The 15635-nt window shown below is 35.1% G+C and overlaps 1 protein-coding gene across 3 annotated transcripts in view; it reads right to left on the bottom strand.

The window, feature by feature from the left end:
* NALCN (sodium leak channel, non-selective) overlaps positions 1-15635 on the bottom strand; it is a 263458-nt gene that overhangs the window by 232422 nt on the left and 15401 nt on the right. For all 3 annotated transcript variants that reach the window (XM_025045009.1, XM_006909384.3, XM_025045008.1), the window contains exon 6: positions 2605-2759. In XM_025045009.1, coding sequence (XP_024900777.1) covers positions 2605-2759 — 155 coding nt within the window. The remainder of the gene's footprint in view (positions 1-2604; positions 2760-15635) is intronic.

Genomic DNA, 15635 nt, shown 5'->3' with positions numbered 1-15635 from the left:
AAACATGACTTGTTACCAAAAAAGGACATATACTTTGTTCAGTCCATTAGTAAATATTTATAGAGGGCCCCCTATGAGCCAGGCATTGCACTAGGCCCTGGAGACATGAAGATGAAAAGACATGCTTCCTGTCTCCAAGGAGCTTAAATCCTTGAAAAAAGAGCAGTGCAAATAAACAATAGAGCTACAATAAGATTACTGCCTTAGTGGGGGTCTATTGCCCCAGGGCGATTTCCTCCTAGAACTGAACTTCTCAAGTCAATGCACTTTATAAGATGAATGACTTTCTGTCTCAAAGAAAGAATGTACCCTGCATTAGTTGAAGCCACTATAAGTCACAATGAAGAAAGATGAATTGACTTAAATATAATGCAGCATTTTAAGTTTAGGCTGCATTTAAAATGGTGAGGGTATGGTTTCATTTTAAAAGATTGGATGTTAAAATCATAGCAATGTGACTTTAAAGGATTGAACGTTTCTTGTGCAAGGGCAGCCTAACACCTGAATGCTGGCCACTCTCCAGCAAGACATGTACATCCAGTTAAGCTGTAAAAGAAAGAACTGCAGGCTCTATTGAGTCATGTGTTCTAGTTGTGTCCCAGCTGTTAGGACCCCTGGAACTTGTTGCACGCAGTTTACCAAATCTACACACCTTGTGTCCCACTTCACACCTGTGATTTCCTGCTCATCCGTGAAAGGAATTGGCATAATCCATGAAAGGCCTGTGTGTACTTTTGAGACGAGGAAAGGATGTAAGATTGGTCCCAAAGCCAGATAAACTTAAGAGAATACAGCAAATTGAAATGCTTTACATCTCTGACTTCTAAATTTTTGTAAATAGGAAACTGTCATCAGTCAAAAGAAATGAAAGAATACCCATCTATCTACAATGCTGGAAATCCACTATAAGGGCATATTAAAATATAAGAATAAAAATTTAGGAATATTATTTGCAAAAGTCACTTTTTAAAAAAATACCAACTATTTGTGTTTTTCAGCCCAATTTTACAATTATTTTCTGTCCAAAGGCCTTTCACATATCAGGAAAGTACTCTTCAATCAATGCAAGACCTCCACATATTCTTTCTGAAATTCCAATATTTAGTCCAGAGTTTATTATGCCAACCTGCATAACACCATCCAGGAGCTGCAATGACAAAAGGCTAAGGTGGGAACAGATTTATCAGACATTTTTTTCTGATGTGTGAAAGTCGATTGGCTGGGTGTGTAGCAGTTACCATTCAGGGTTGACAGGGGCAGATGCTCTTTTCCCTGGCTATGAAATCTTCTTTTCTACAGCTGGCCCATTGAGATGTGAAACCATGGGAAATTGATTTGGCTTTCAAAAGAGCACAACCACTGTTGTGTTATACATTGATTTTTCTTTTAGGCCCTGGCTAAAAGTATCTAAAACTCTCTGAAATGCACCTGGGCCCTGAAACTTTAAGCAAAAATTAATTGTTTTTATGTTTAAATGATTCCAATAACAATTCTGTTATGGACTGTATGTGTTCCACCCCCCAAATAATATGTTGAAGACTTAAGTCCCAGTGTAATGGCATTAGGAGGCAGAGTCTTTGGCTGGTGATTTTGTTTAGATGAGATTATGAAGGTGAGGTTCTCATGATGGGATTGGTGTCCTTATAAGAAAAGACCAGAAAGCTCTCTCTTAATCTCTCTGTGTCTCTCTCCCCCTCCCTGCTCCCCCCACCCTCTCATACACTCCTACCCCATTCATGTAAGGACATAGCAGGAAGACAGCCATCTGCAAGCTAGAGAGAGGAGCCTCAACAGAACTCAACCATAGTAGTGCCTTGATCTCCGACAGCCAGCTTCCAGATTGGTGAGAAATAAATTTATGTTATTATGCCAAAATGCCCCAGTTTATGGTATTTTGTTGTGGCAGCCTGGACTGACTAAGACAAATTCTCAAAACATAAAAAAATGTTTAGGATTCCCAGGTTTTTGCTTCAGTAATTAAATATGTTAAACTTCATGGTATTGTAATAAATGCAATGTTATCAACTAAAAAGCAGATGCTAAGTTCTTTCATTACTGTGTTTAAATGGGACATTTCAGGACTTACTAGCAGAAGCCACAAATAAATCTACACATTTGAATACATTATATTCACCTACAAGCATCTATTATATAGTTGATGCATATAAATAATTTATTAGATGTCTTCTGTTCCAAATTATTTTTCAGTTCTTACTCATCAATGCCAAGCATTCCAGCTATTTAAGACTTACCTTAACTACAAGAGTATACCTTCATGTGGAAGGAAACCATATCTTTGAGGCAACAACCCCTGAACCTTGCTCAACAAACAAATACTTTTAAATGTTATTACTAAAAATCATGATTGTGTAAAATGAGAGATATTTAACTCTCTACAGACACTGCTGAATATACATACACACAGACTGTATGTTATAGACTATAAGGTAGAATATATTACAACACAATCTTATAATTAAAATTTGCAGTCATGTTTCTTATTATAGCCAGTCTTAACAGGAAATATCAATTATACAACTATTCTCTCATTTCATAAACATTATAAAATAGAAACTGAAAATGTGTTTTACCAGTAAGACAGACCTATCTCATTAAAGCCACTGTAGCCCAGCTCTTGCCTGCTAAGTCCCAGATCTTCGAGGTCCATGCATTTAAATCCTGGTGGGCACTGGTAGCCTTCTTCTAGCTCTGGAGAGCAGTGTGTATCTGGGATAGCTAAACTATTCCAGGTTACATTTCTGTGAACAACATATGAAAGGGTTAAACAATTTCGACAATTATAAATATTGACTACATAATGTAATCACTCTTCATTAATAACTATTATATATGGACACAGATTTTGAGATTCATGTTTTATAAATGGTATTCATAACATTAATGACATATTAAACACTCTCAAATGATACCTGATTCATCCTACATTAGGTCTTTATAAAAATATTATTATCATTATTATTATTTTTTTTAATTTAAAGGCCAAGAACCAGATACACAAAAGAAGGAATTTTCTGATATATTTGCAAAGAATGTTAACTTGTCTGGGGATTCCCTGTTATTCACAAAATCCTTATCCTACTCTGGAAACAAATTTTACTTCTCTACTTCTAAGTAATATTAAATGATGACAGCCATTTGCCATATGGTGCAAATACTATGAGTCTTATAAATGACACTTGGCCTTCTGCTGTGTTGGCAGATGTGCAATTTAGAAAGAAAACCAGACAAATAAAGTGAGATTGAAGGAACTAAAGGTATCACATTGGAAAGAGATATTATGGGGTGATTTAGTGATCGCTCCAGGAACATTGAGGTTTTTTTTTAGGTGGATGTTGATAACTCCTTTTTCATCTTTCCGGAGAACAAGGAGGAGATTAAATTGATGTAGAAGGATTTAGGTATCTAATGGCTTTCTTGGCAGCAGGTACAGGTAATCACTGGAATTGTGATTGTGGAATCTCATTCTGGGTTGACCTTTAAAAGGGGCCCCGAGTAGCTGCTAAGGCAATTCACATAGATTGCGTAGAGGTCAAATTTAGGCTAGATGATTTCGTAAGCCTTCTAAATCCAAGATATTATTATAAGTCATTTCCTACTACATTAGTGTTTCTAGGTATTTCTTAAATGGAGATCAGCCTTAGACAGTCTCAGCTTATGGATAGCTTATGGCCAAATTGAGGCAGACTTGTTGGGTCACATTTCTGTTCTTTAATACCTTCTTACGTTCAACTGGCCACTCTAATATGCTTTCTCTAGTGACTGACATATAACTGACAGATTTTGTCTACATGTCTCAGGGAATAAGTGTTTAAATAAACTGTTCCCTCTGGTCACCTTTAAGGCTGCTCCTTTGGACTCCACATGTAAAACCCAAGGAAAAGGCTTAAACTGTGGAAATTCCCATTTGGTTGTTTCAGAAAGATATGACTTTAGGTAGACATATTGCTTATTTCTCATTTCTCATTTCTCATTTTTATATGTAGGCCATTTTTGCTTAAGTCTAATCTGACTCTGCTTATGATGTGTACCCACACATTAGGACAAAGTTGTAAGGAGACTTCTGAGTTTCAGAGTAAGGCTTTTTGGGTTTTATCCCAAGTTCTGCCATTTACTGGTTGTGTGACTTGATTAAAGTTTTAAACTTTTCTAAATTCAGTTTGTTCACCTGTAATATAAAGAGAGTAATTATAATTAAAAGTGAAGCTTTTATAAGGATTCAGAAAAATAAACCAAGTAATACACTCAGCATAATACCTACCAGACTGCAAGTACTCAATAAATGCTTATTATAAATAACTATTAATCATTACAGCAATGAAATGTAGCATAAGTCCTGGCATGTAAAAACATGATAATAAATAATTGTAAAAAGAATAGGAGGAATTTTGGCATGTGATACTAAAGCATTTTATTCATAGAATTGTGCAGCTGAAAGAAACTCACCTAGTTCTTCATTTATACTTGAGCAAGGTAAGGAGAAGTTCAGAGAGAGTAAAGATTACTAGCCTATCAAAATTAATTTTTTTCATATCTAATACTTTAAAAAGACAATAGCAACAGTTTCTGAAAAAACACTCTATTTACATGAAAAAATTTCAAAAAAATATTTTCAAAAAAATATTTGGATAGAAAATTGGACTCTGGAGCCAGTCTGCTAGATATGAATTCTAGTTCAGCCACGTGTTCCATGTGTGACTTCACCTATCTGTACCTCAGTTTCCTCATCTGTGAGATGACAGGAAAATGCCTATCTCATAGGGCTGTGGTGAACAAATAATTATTTACATCTGTAAAGTACTTAAAATGGGTAGTTGGTATAGGATAAGAGCTAATTGTTACCTATTGTAATTGACTGTTTGAAATTCGTAGAATGCCTAGATTAAAACCCTAGCCCTGGTGTGTAGCAACTGCACCTACTTTGGAGGGGTATTTTAATGATTAAATGAGCGAATGTACAGTGAGCTAATGTACAACTCCCAGAATTTTGGTGGGAATAAGTTAACCACACTAATTGTTAACTACTATGGTTATGTTTTCATTAATTTATAAATATTAGAGTATTTTTCTTTTTTGATTCCATTTGTTTGTTCTTTCATATTAACACCGATTCTCATTTTAAACACAACCCTCATCAGCACAGATATTATTTTGAAATCTTTTGGCTTTCTAGGCAGCAGATGTGAAACACATTATTTTTGCCAACATCAAGCTATTAGCAAATGCTTTTTAGAGACATATTTATTAGATGATTAATTGCTCTGGAACAGATGTATCTTAAACCACATGATAATAGCCCTTTTTAAAAAACTGAAATGAATGTCAAGAGTTTCAGAATATAGATTCATTTAGTTTTATTCTCAGTTAACAAGAATCTTCTAGATTTCATTTATTTATTTATTTATTTAGTTAGTTAGTTAGTTATTTAGTTAGTTAGTTAATGTTAATTATTTCCTTATTCATTTCCCCTCAGATATTCATGATAGAACAAGAAGCTTTCTGGAATCAGTGGGGTAGAATTCTTGCTCCAACTTGCCAAATACTAAATATAGAAAATGATTCTCCCAGTCACAATAAACATCTACTCATGCTCAATGGGGTTTCAAGACCTGCATTTTCTACAATAGAATTCTTGAAAAAAGTGTCTACTTGTATTCTCCCTAATTTAATTTTTCAGCCCATTTTTGTGATCTCCAATCCACTGGAATTGCTCTTGTTTATTTTCATGTGCTACATCGAATTGGAAAATTTTTTGTTTTTATCTTCTGTGCTCTCTCAGCAGTGTTCCACATAGTAATTTTGGTAGTAGGCAGAATAATGACCATCTAAAGATGTCCGCAGTCTAAACTCTAGAACCTGTGAACATATTACGTTACATGGCAAACGGGAATTAAGGTTACAAATGTGAACAAGGCTAGAAATCTTGAGTTTGGGTGATTATTTTGGATTATCTAAGTGGTTCTATCTGATAACGAGTCCTTAAAAATGTAAAACCGTTTCCAGTTGTGGTTAGAGAGAGATGTAGCTATTGGAAGGACAGCTCAGAGAGATGCAATAAGATGCTGGCTCTGAAGATACTAGTTTTGTCCGTATTTCTCAGATCATTCTCGTTTTCCGTCTCCTCCTACTTTAATGGACCTTTAAGTACTGACTTGCTCTGAGATTGGTCCTTGGCTGTCCTCTCTTTTTCATGATGAAATCAGGTCCATTTTCATAGTTTCGATTCTCTGTCATCCAGATGTCTTTGTAGAGTCTCAGAGCTACGTGTCGAACTGACTATTAGATCTCTCCATTTGATGACACCACAAATACCTCCAACTCTAGATAGCCCAAACTAAACTCCAACTCTTTCGCCATTATTCCCTCTCATAACAAGTTTCACCATAGCACCATCAGCCAAAATGTTTAGCAAGTTTGAAATCCTGGAATCAGCCTTGATATCTACTTCTTCCATTAACCCTCACAACTACTTCCATCAACCCTCATAACTAATCACGTTCCCCTAAAGATCCTCCAAAACATCTTTTGAGCTGATTCATATCTCTCTATCTCCACCTCTACACACACCACTATCTAGCCTCCTAACTGGTCATACTGCATCCACTCAGAGCTTTCAAATCCATTCACTATAGAGCATATAGAGACTTTTCATCATCACTGTTTTAATTAAGTCTGTTGGTGGCAAATCTTTAACATGATCTATAAGACTCTGAAAAAATATGGCTCCTCCTCTTCTCCCATGTCCTAACATCCAACCATGTTGGCCTTCTGCCAGCCTTTGGTGTATTCTTCCTACTTCATGACCTTTTTCTCGACTTGGAAATCGTTCCTCCCATCTTTTCTTGGTTAACTCCATGTTTTAGCTGACAGGCCCAGCCCAAATATCACTTTCTCAGCCTGAACGTCACCTCAAGTCCCTCAGATGAGGTCAGGTTTCTCTGCTGTAACTTCTCAAAGTACCCACATTTTTCATTTTTGGAAACTGAAATATGTAATTCATGTTAGTGTGGTCATGTATTCATTGCATGTCTTCCAAACTTGGCTGTAACTTTCAATTCCATATAGTCCTTAACACATAGTCTGTGATGATTAAATTTATGTGTGCGCTTGGCTAGACCGTGGTGCCCAATTGTTTAGTCAAATCCAGGTCTATAGGCTGTTATGAAGGTATTTTTTTTTTTTTGATGTAAATTAACATTTAAATCAGTAGACTTTGAGTGAAGCAGATTACCCTCCATATTGTAGGCGGGCCTCATCCTATTAGTTTAAGGCCTTAGGAGAGAAGACTGAAGTCCTCCGGAGAGTAAAGAATTCTACCTCCAGACTGCCTTTGGACTCGAGACTGCCATAGCAACTCCTGGTGGAATTTCCAGCTTCTTAGCCTGCTCTGAAGATTTTGGTCTTGCAAGCCCTACAATCGCACAATCCAATTCCTTAAAATAAATCTCTTTTGCTCTCTACATACATCCCTTTGGTTCTGTTTCTCTGAAGAACCCTAATACACAGTAGAAGGTTAATAATTATCTTCTGAATAAAGGAATGAATGTGTCTTTCTTTTTACCATCATTTAAATCTATGGTGAATTAATTAATTAATTTATTTATTTATTAAGTAACTACAGGAGAAACTCTTCAACAATTGGATCCTGATGTTTTTAGGTAGTTTTTCAGTATGGCATCTAAAAATTGGCATGCTTTTTCAATTTTTAAATTTCCGGCTTCAGTAGTTTCTATGTTTCAAAATGAGTACTGAATCCTTCAGAGCAGTTAATTATTTTTCGAAAGGCTTTAATTATCTGCCTGGCATAAGCAGTTTTTTTTTTTTTTTTGTAATTCTTAACAAAATATCTTGTTTACAAATAACGTATGTAGAAGTTTGAGATCTAAGAAAATGTATCCTCAACTTGTTGCTAGAACTGTTTAATAACAGCTCCAAACAATACCTCAGTACTTTATACTTTTATAGTTTTAAGTTCATTATTATTCCTGATGGCACAGAGCGTTGAGCTATATATTGAAGCACAAAGATTAATATCTCAGTCCAGCAATTAATCATCTTAATTACCTCTGGCAAGTCACTTTAACCATTTGAGCCTCAGTTTCCTCATCTGTAAAATGGAAAACTTTTCAGCCATTTAAAAAACAATTCCCAAAATGACTTCATCATACTTTCATATAAAAGAAAATGCAAATGATTAGAGTGAAACATGTGCCCCATTGTGTTCTCTTCTCATCCATCCTTAAGACTCACCAATGCCAAATGCAACAGCTCTGAGACTTTATGTTCAATTTTTTCTCTTCATTACTCAATATCATCGTCCCCTACTGATACTGAACTTCTGTCACTGTTTGTTGCAACAAGTTTAGTGTTGGCCTTTGGTAATTGCTGTCACTTATGAACATAGCTATGCCTATTATTACTCAGTCTCCTTTTTAGAAATTGTTTTTCTCATATTCTTAGTGGGACCACTTTATTTCATTTGTCTGTTCATTAATTCAAAATAATTATTTTTGACAGGTCTCTTCTATGTACACAACATGCTGGGAATGGAGATAACTAAGAAGATATTTCCAGCTCAGAGACTTTACTGCCTAGTGTGAGAGAGAGAAGAGAAAAGCAATGCCCACAACAGAGCATGATGCCTGCTTTAAAGCTATCTCTATGCTCATGGTGTTACAAAGGCACACAAATAGAAACATTATATATGACTATGGATGACGAATGGTGAGTAGTACTAGAAAAATCTTCCAATATAGATGATGCTTGCAGTGACTATTAAGGGATCAACAGACACTAGTTCTCAAGCGGGATACACAATAGCATTCTGGAAAGCAGAAATGTCAAAGCCTGTGTGTGCACAAGAGAGAGAGAAAGAAAGGGGGCAGGAAGAGAAAGAGAACATTTTTACTCTTTCATTGGTGGGTGTAGCTACTCACAGATTTTTCTCAAGGGCTGTAAACAAGCAGTTGTTACCATACCAAACAATTTTTAAACTACGCACTCAGAGATTTGCACATTGGGGAAAAAGACAGGTTCACACACATACTTCACATCTCAGAGAACAACGAATATGGCTTTTGATACCTGCTTAGATCATTGCTTGCCTCCCTCTTAGGAGTAGGCATGAACTATCCCTCTCATTGCACATGCTCGCAGTGAACCTGCTCTGGCTGTTACCCACTTTTCAGGTTTATTCCAGAAAATCATCTGGCTTTGTTTTCACTCTTATTTGGCCTGCTCTTTCAGGATTAATTAAAAACGCCTATGACTTGGCCTGGCTAATTCTAATGCTTGATGCTTTGGGAAACTAATCCCACTCTGGAATTTGCAGAGATGATAATATTTATTGATTTTTGAAAACTTTTAATTACTCTGCCTGGACTTTTAGAGGGACTACAAAACAAGATAAATAGTCTGAGGCAGAAAATAATATTGACATCACACCTCTTTTTATAAACAAGTAAATCTGGCACATTTTCTAAGAAATTAGGAAATAAATTTCCCCTTACTGTTAAACAGAGAGTATTTTAATGTAATTTTCCCTTTTTCTCATCCTTTCCTTGAATGGCTGCACAGGCAAAGCCAGAAAAAAACTGAATGCATCATGCACCTAAAATTAAATATATTTTCAAATTTGTACAAAACTTAAAATGACAATATATTCTATTTTGAAAAAGATTTTAAATAGTCATCTTGTTTTGTTATATCTGTATAGTTTTATTAAGTACATATTTTCTCCAAGTTTATTCCCTTAACCAAATCACTCACTACTTTGCCGACATGAATAAGGGATAACCCACGTGATCGAGGGCCAGGAGACAGGCATCTGAGGCAGAATCAGGCAATAAATGTATTCAAACAGAGTATTAGAAAAGTAAAGTATTAGGACACAGAAGATAAACTGATTAGCACCAAACTGGAAATGTGAAAACTATTCTGAGGTTATAAGACAAAGTCTACTACTCTTGACATTTCAAATCTAGGCCAAGAGCTCCTCAAGCAGTAACTCTCCTCTCTCTGCTTCAGGAGCTAAAAGATCCAGGGCGTAGAGTTATCTGTGAGGAACGAGTTGGCATGATGAAAAACAGGCACTAGAATTTGAGGGCAAACATACAGAACTTCAATTGGTGATTTCACCAATTAATTAATGTATGGCAAGGAGCTATTTCCTCTTCTCTTTCATGAGAATCATAAAAACTAATCTGTAAGATCACATTATGAATTAGCAATTATGAATATAAAGTGTCTCATACTTATGAGGTTTGGCTGAGTGTATGGCTGGAGAGAAGCAATTTTTCCCATTCCAACAGGCTTCCATCCTATTGGAATGGTCAGATGAAGCCACAGCCTCCACAATAAGGACATGTAGCTACATTAAAAGTGAAGGGCAGGCCACAAACATGAAATTTTCCCATTTCTTTGTGTCTTCTTCAATTTCTTTTAATAATGTCTTACAGTTTTCAGTGTATAGGTCCTTCACATGCTTTGTTAGGTATTTTCTTTTTGTTACAATTACAAAAGAAATTTTTTTTTAATTTCTTTTTTGAAAATTCATTGTATAGGAATGCTGTGGATTTTCGCACGTTGATTATGTATCCTGAAACTTTATTGTATTTGTTCATTGTTTCTAATAGTTTTTTGGTGGAGTCTTTAGGGTTTTCTATATAGAGAATCATTCATGTCATCTGCAAAGTGACAACTTGACTTATTAATTACCAATTTGGATGCCTTTTATTTCTTTCTCTTGCCTGATTGCTCTAGCTAGAACTTCCAACACTATACTGAATGATAGTAGTGATAGGGGATAGCCTTGTATTGTTCCTGATCTTAGAGGCAAAGTTTTTAGTTTTTCACCATTAAGTATGATGCTAACTGAAGGTTTGTAATATATGGTTGGCCTTTATTATATTGAGGTACTTTCCTTCAATAGCCATTTTGTTAAGTGTTTTAATATAAAACTGAGAGCAACAAATGAACATGACGAATAAGCAGAGTCATGGACACAGACAATAGTTTAGTGGTTACCAGAGGGAAGTGGGGAGGGGGAGGTACGTTGGCGCAGAGGGAGTCAAAAATATATTGATGGAAGAAAATTTAACTTTGGGTGTCGAACACACAATGCAACACACATATAATATATTATTGAATTGTACATTTGAAACCTATATGATTTTATTAATCAATGCCACCTCAATAATGTTAACTTTTTAAAAAAATTGAAGGCCAGGGAAGAATTTAGAAAGCACCAAAGCCTCTGTCCCCAGACACTCTCAACCAGGAAGTGTACTTGCCCAATCCAAACTCTAGATCTAAAAATACATGAGTCACTGAATTAATAAAATTGAGATGATTGCCCTGCAGTTCCCAGAACACTTGGACAACCTGCTATTTGTGAGAATGACAAGAGACTCTTCTTAACTCTTGTGCTCTTTAGACTTTTCCAGGGAAATGGCCTTAAGGTAAGAGGAAACTCAAGTCACCCAAGGTGGAGCTGTAGCAGGGAGTTAAAAGCTTAACATTTCTTTGAAGACTCAAGATTTATCTTTTTAAAAGCCATGCAGATTTTGTGTTCTACTCTATAACATATCTTTGGGGAGTTTCAGTGTAAAACTAAGGTTTTATATCACTGACTACTAACCTGGTCAGTTCTGATAACTCAGCCCTATAGGTATGAATCCACAGATGGGGCTAGGAGTCTACATTTTTACCGACTTCTCCAGGCAATTTCTCTATCAAAGAGATTTCATCCTAGAATAGAATTCCCAAAATGTGCTGCTAGTGCTGCTATAGTCACCCCATGTCACGATGGCTTTGGAAAAGCAGGCTGGTTTGGTAGAAACTGAGATATCAAAATGATACCATATATGATTTCTAAAGAGACAACGCCAATAAACATGATCGCAAGGGGCTGAAATTGCAGGGTTCCTCATTTCACATTCACATAGTATGTTCAGAAGTTCCAGTATGTCATTTCAGAGTTGAGTCCTAAAATAAGCAGTCCTAAACATTTACTCATACTCTTCATTTAAAACTTGTCTCCTAAGCACGTGCTCCTTATAACTGAAGGGCAACTGAATATTTTATTAAAACATTTTGGATATGTACTTGTTCATTTCACATAATTTGACCAAATTACAATTGAATAGTTAAAAGCATAGAGACTGGCGTCAGAGAGAAGAGGGCTTAAACCCTGCTTCTGCCACTTATAAGCTGTTTCATCTTGGACATCCTACTCAACCTTACCGAGCTTCAATTTTCTTGGCCATAATATAAAGTGTAAAACTAGAACTAACTTATCAGGTTTTTATAAGGATTAAGTAAGAAAATAACTGACACCAATTGTTCAATAAAGGTTATTTACCACTAATAATAAATAATAGTCTTATAACTTATATTAGTACATTATTCTCTTTTGGAGAAGTAAACATAAGATCAACAGCAGTGCTATACTGTAATTGATCTAAAGAAATCACTTGATTTCTTTTAGAGCCTTTGTCAAACTGCAAGATTTTCATTTTTATAGTAAGGACTCCCATAAATATTTTTGTTATTTCTGATGGAAATCATGCTGGTATTAATTTTTATACAGGAGTTTGATTTATTCTGAAATATTTTCTTATATATTTTCTTATATATTTAAAATTATTAAATGAACAGTTGATTTAACTGGTGGCTCATGTGGTTCACATCTTTAAGATGGATATGCGCAACAATTTCAAAAGCAGTAAGTGGAGTAACACAAATATAATACATATCACTATTTTATAGATTCAGATGAGATAGAATCTCTTGGACTATAACAGCTACATAAAGATAGAAACCAGATGTAACATGGACTTTAATTTTCTCTACGACATATGAAAAGTTTATGTATAGTCATGTGGGTATGTATGTACACATAGGTTTACGAATGTGTGATTATAATATTGTAGAAGTTGCTCAAATGACAGAACAAGCATGGGCTTGGAAATTATGTTTGAGTTCAAATCCCTGCTCTCACTTAGCACATGAACATATTTAACCTCTTCGGGACGTATTTTCATCTGCAAAATGGGATAATAATTCCTTTCAGATTGTTCTAAAAATTAGTTTTTAAAGCAAAGTATCTGAGATTTAATAGGTGCTCCACAAATGGTGCTACTAATTTAATTAGACATCTGCATGAATCATCAGAGTATTATCATTTCTTACTTAAATATTTTAAAGAACATGTTTCTAATATGGATTTATCCAAACTTCTTATATCTCCATTTTCTAAGTACCCTAAAGAGTAAACTTAAATGTTATTTGGGTCAGCAATAAAAAACTGGCCAAAATTCAAGTTCTATTGTCTCTAGTCTAAGTCTTAGTAATATTTTATAAAATACCACCAAGCCCTATAAGCTGCCTCTGGGCAGGGTGACCATACCATAGAATATTTTGTCCATACTGAGACTCTCTTTAGATGAAAAAGGAAGCCGTCAGTAATTATTCTGAAATACCAGGGATACACTAGAATTGTCCTGGGCATTTGTGATATGTCACCTCATACCTCTGAGCCTTAAAGCAAACGCTCTAGCCTTCACAAATATTTACCAAACTGCTTAAAACCTACACTCTGTATAGTAAACTTTCATATATACTATACTATACTAAAAGCATAGTATAAAAGTATACTATATACTTTTAGTACTATACTAAAAGAATAGTATAAAAGTATACTGTATACTTTTATAGAGTAAACATTTACTTACCTTAAAGTTTTTCTCATTATTTCACTCTTGGGAATAATATCTCATTATTTGACACCAAGCTATGAAAAAATTTCTCTTCTTTCTCAGGATTGATAATGAGGTATCGGGTAAGTCTTCATCTTTTCTGTTTCTCCTACCAACTCATTTTTATACTTTGTTCTTCTAGTTTCAGAGAGATTTCTGCCATTACATATGGCATTTTGCCACACCTGTTTCTGCCACAGGCCATTGCTCTTCTCAGCTTTCTTTAATTTATGAATTGCTTTGTTTAGTCAAATCTCATTACTTGTTCCATAATTGCCTTAGGTCATCATTCATTATTGAAGAAAAATCTAGAGCTTTACTAGTTAATGCTATCGAGGACATAGCTAAATTCCATTCCATCTGCTTTAAAAGAAATCAGCTCCATTTAAAAGCAAAACTGCATGTATTGAGTTGCTTCTTTATTTATCCTGTTTGCCTCACAGATTAAACATAATCAATTCCAGAGGTCAGTCGTGAAACCCAGGATATACAGGTTTCTGAACATATACCTCTGCCTGAAAACTCTCCGTTATTAGGGTATAATACGTGCAAATCAATTAAGCAGAAATTGGAATAATTCTTAACGGACGACGCTTAAGAGAAATGAGGTCATGATTGCACTGGCAACACTGATTGCTGGAAACAAAACCATCATACTGCAGCTTAACATCTGACTCAGAGATGTTTCTGAGAAATTTCTATTTAAGAAGCAACAAAAGGAAAACAGTTGGAAAAAATTTTAATTGGGATTTTTATGTGTTTCATTTTGACTTTTGACTTTTTTTGAGTCTCTAAAAATAAGATAAATTAATGTCTGCGCTGGAAATTATGGTAAAATGGCATCAACAATTTTACTGGTTATGAGTAAGACTTTAAAATCCAGTTAATATTGAACTGAAAATTAAAAGGAAAATGATATAAACTGTTTTTATGAGCAACATTACTACCATGTGGCTAGTTATGCATTTTCCTCTCAAATAGTAAATTAAGAATCACATAAAAAGAAGGCAAAATGTATGTGTATGTACATAATGCTGTTGAACAGATTTTACAAATGTGAGAAAGAGAAAATGCAGACATTCCCCCATAACAGCTATGTCTCCAGTAACTGAAAATTCTGCCGACATTTATGAAAATATTCAAAGTATTAGGATAAAGTAATGAGCTGGAGCTAATATCCAGAATGCAAAAGGCCTTTTAATATTTTTTTCAAAGACATTTATTTCTTCGTGCTGAATATAGAATGGAGCCAGTGAAGAGTACTTACTAAAGTGATTCAAGGGCTGAGTTTAGGAGGCACTCAGGCATGTCTTCCCAATTTGTATTATATTTTATGTCTCAAAATGTAGTTTGTCGGCATGATATCTGATCTCCTAGCCATGTTAGCAAGCTTTAGAATTCTCACATTCTGACTTGGTTTTTAATAAAATGGTAACTTTAAACCAGCCTACCATACCCACTGCTGCTATCACAGTTGCCTTCTTATCCAGAAGCTTTTTTCTGTTCTTCACTTCTATTATCTATTGTCTCCTGCCCACACGACATCTTTTTCCATCTTCATATTCATTCATGGAACAATTTAGACATATTCTACAGCCTACATACACTTAAAAAAAATCTGCCTACAGGTTTTTTTTCACTCATTTGTCTCCTCTGTCACCCACTCAGTCAACTCCCTTACTCACCGTTTCCTTTGACTTTCCTATCCTGTGCTCGTACCACAGTTTTTCTCCAATTTTAACGTAGCTTTTCTATATTTTAACTATTTCTCCTTTGTCCCTTTATCAACTTGCTTTTCTCTCTCTGTTCCTTTTTTTTTAAATTTCCTCTTCCTTATCAATGTGTCATAATGTTATTATC

Source organism: Pteropus alecto, unplaced genomic scaffold (assembly GCF_000325575.1).
Source record: "Pteropus alecto unplaced genomic scaffold, ASM32557v1 scaffold13, whole genome shotgun sequence".
Lineage (NCBI taxonomy): Eukaryota > Metazoa > Chordata > Mammalia > Chiroptera > Pteropodidae > Pteropus > Pteropus alecto.
Note: the sequence above shows the minus strand (reverse complement) of the source record. Positions and strands in the feature narration are given on the sequence as shown.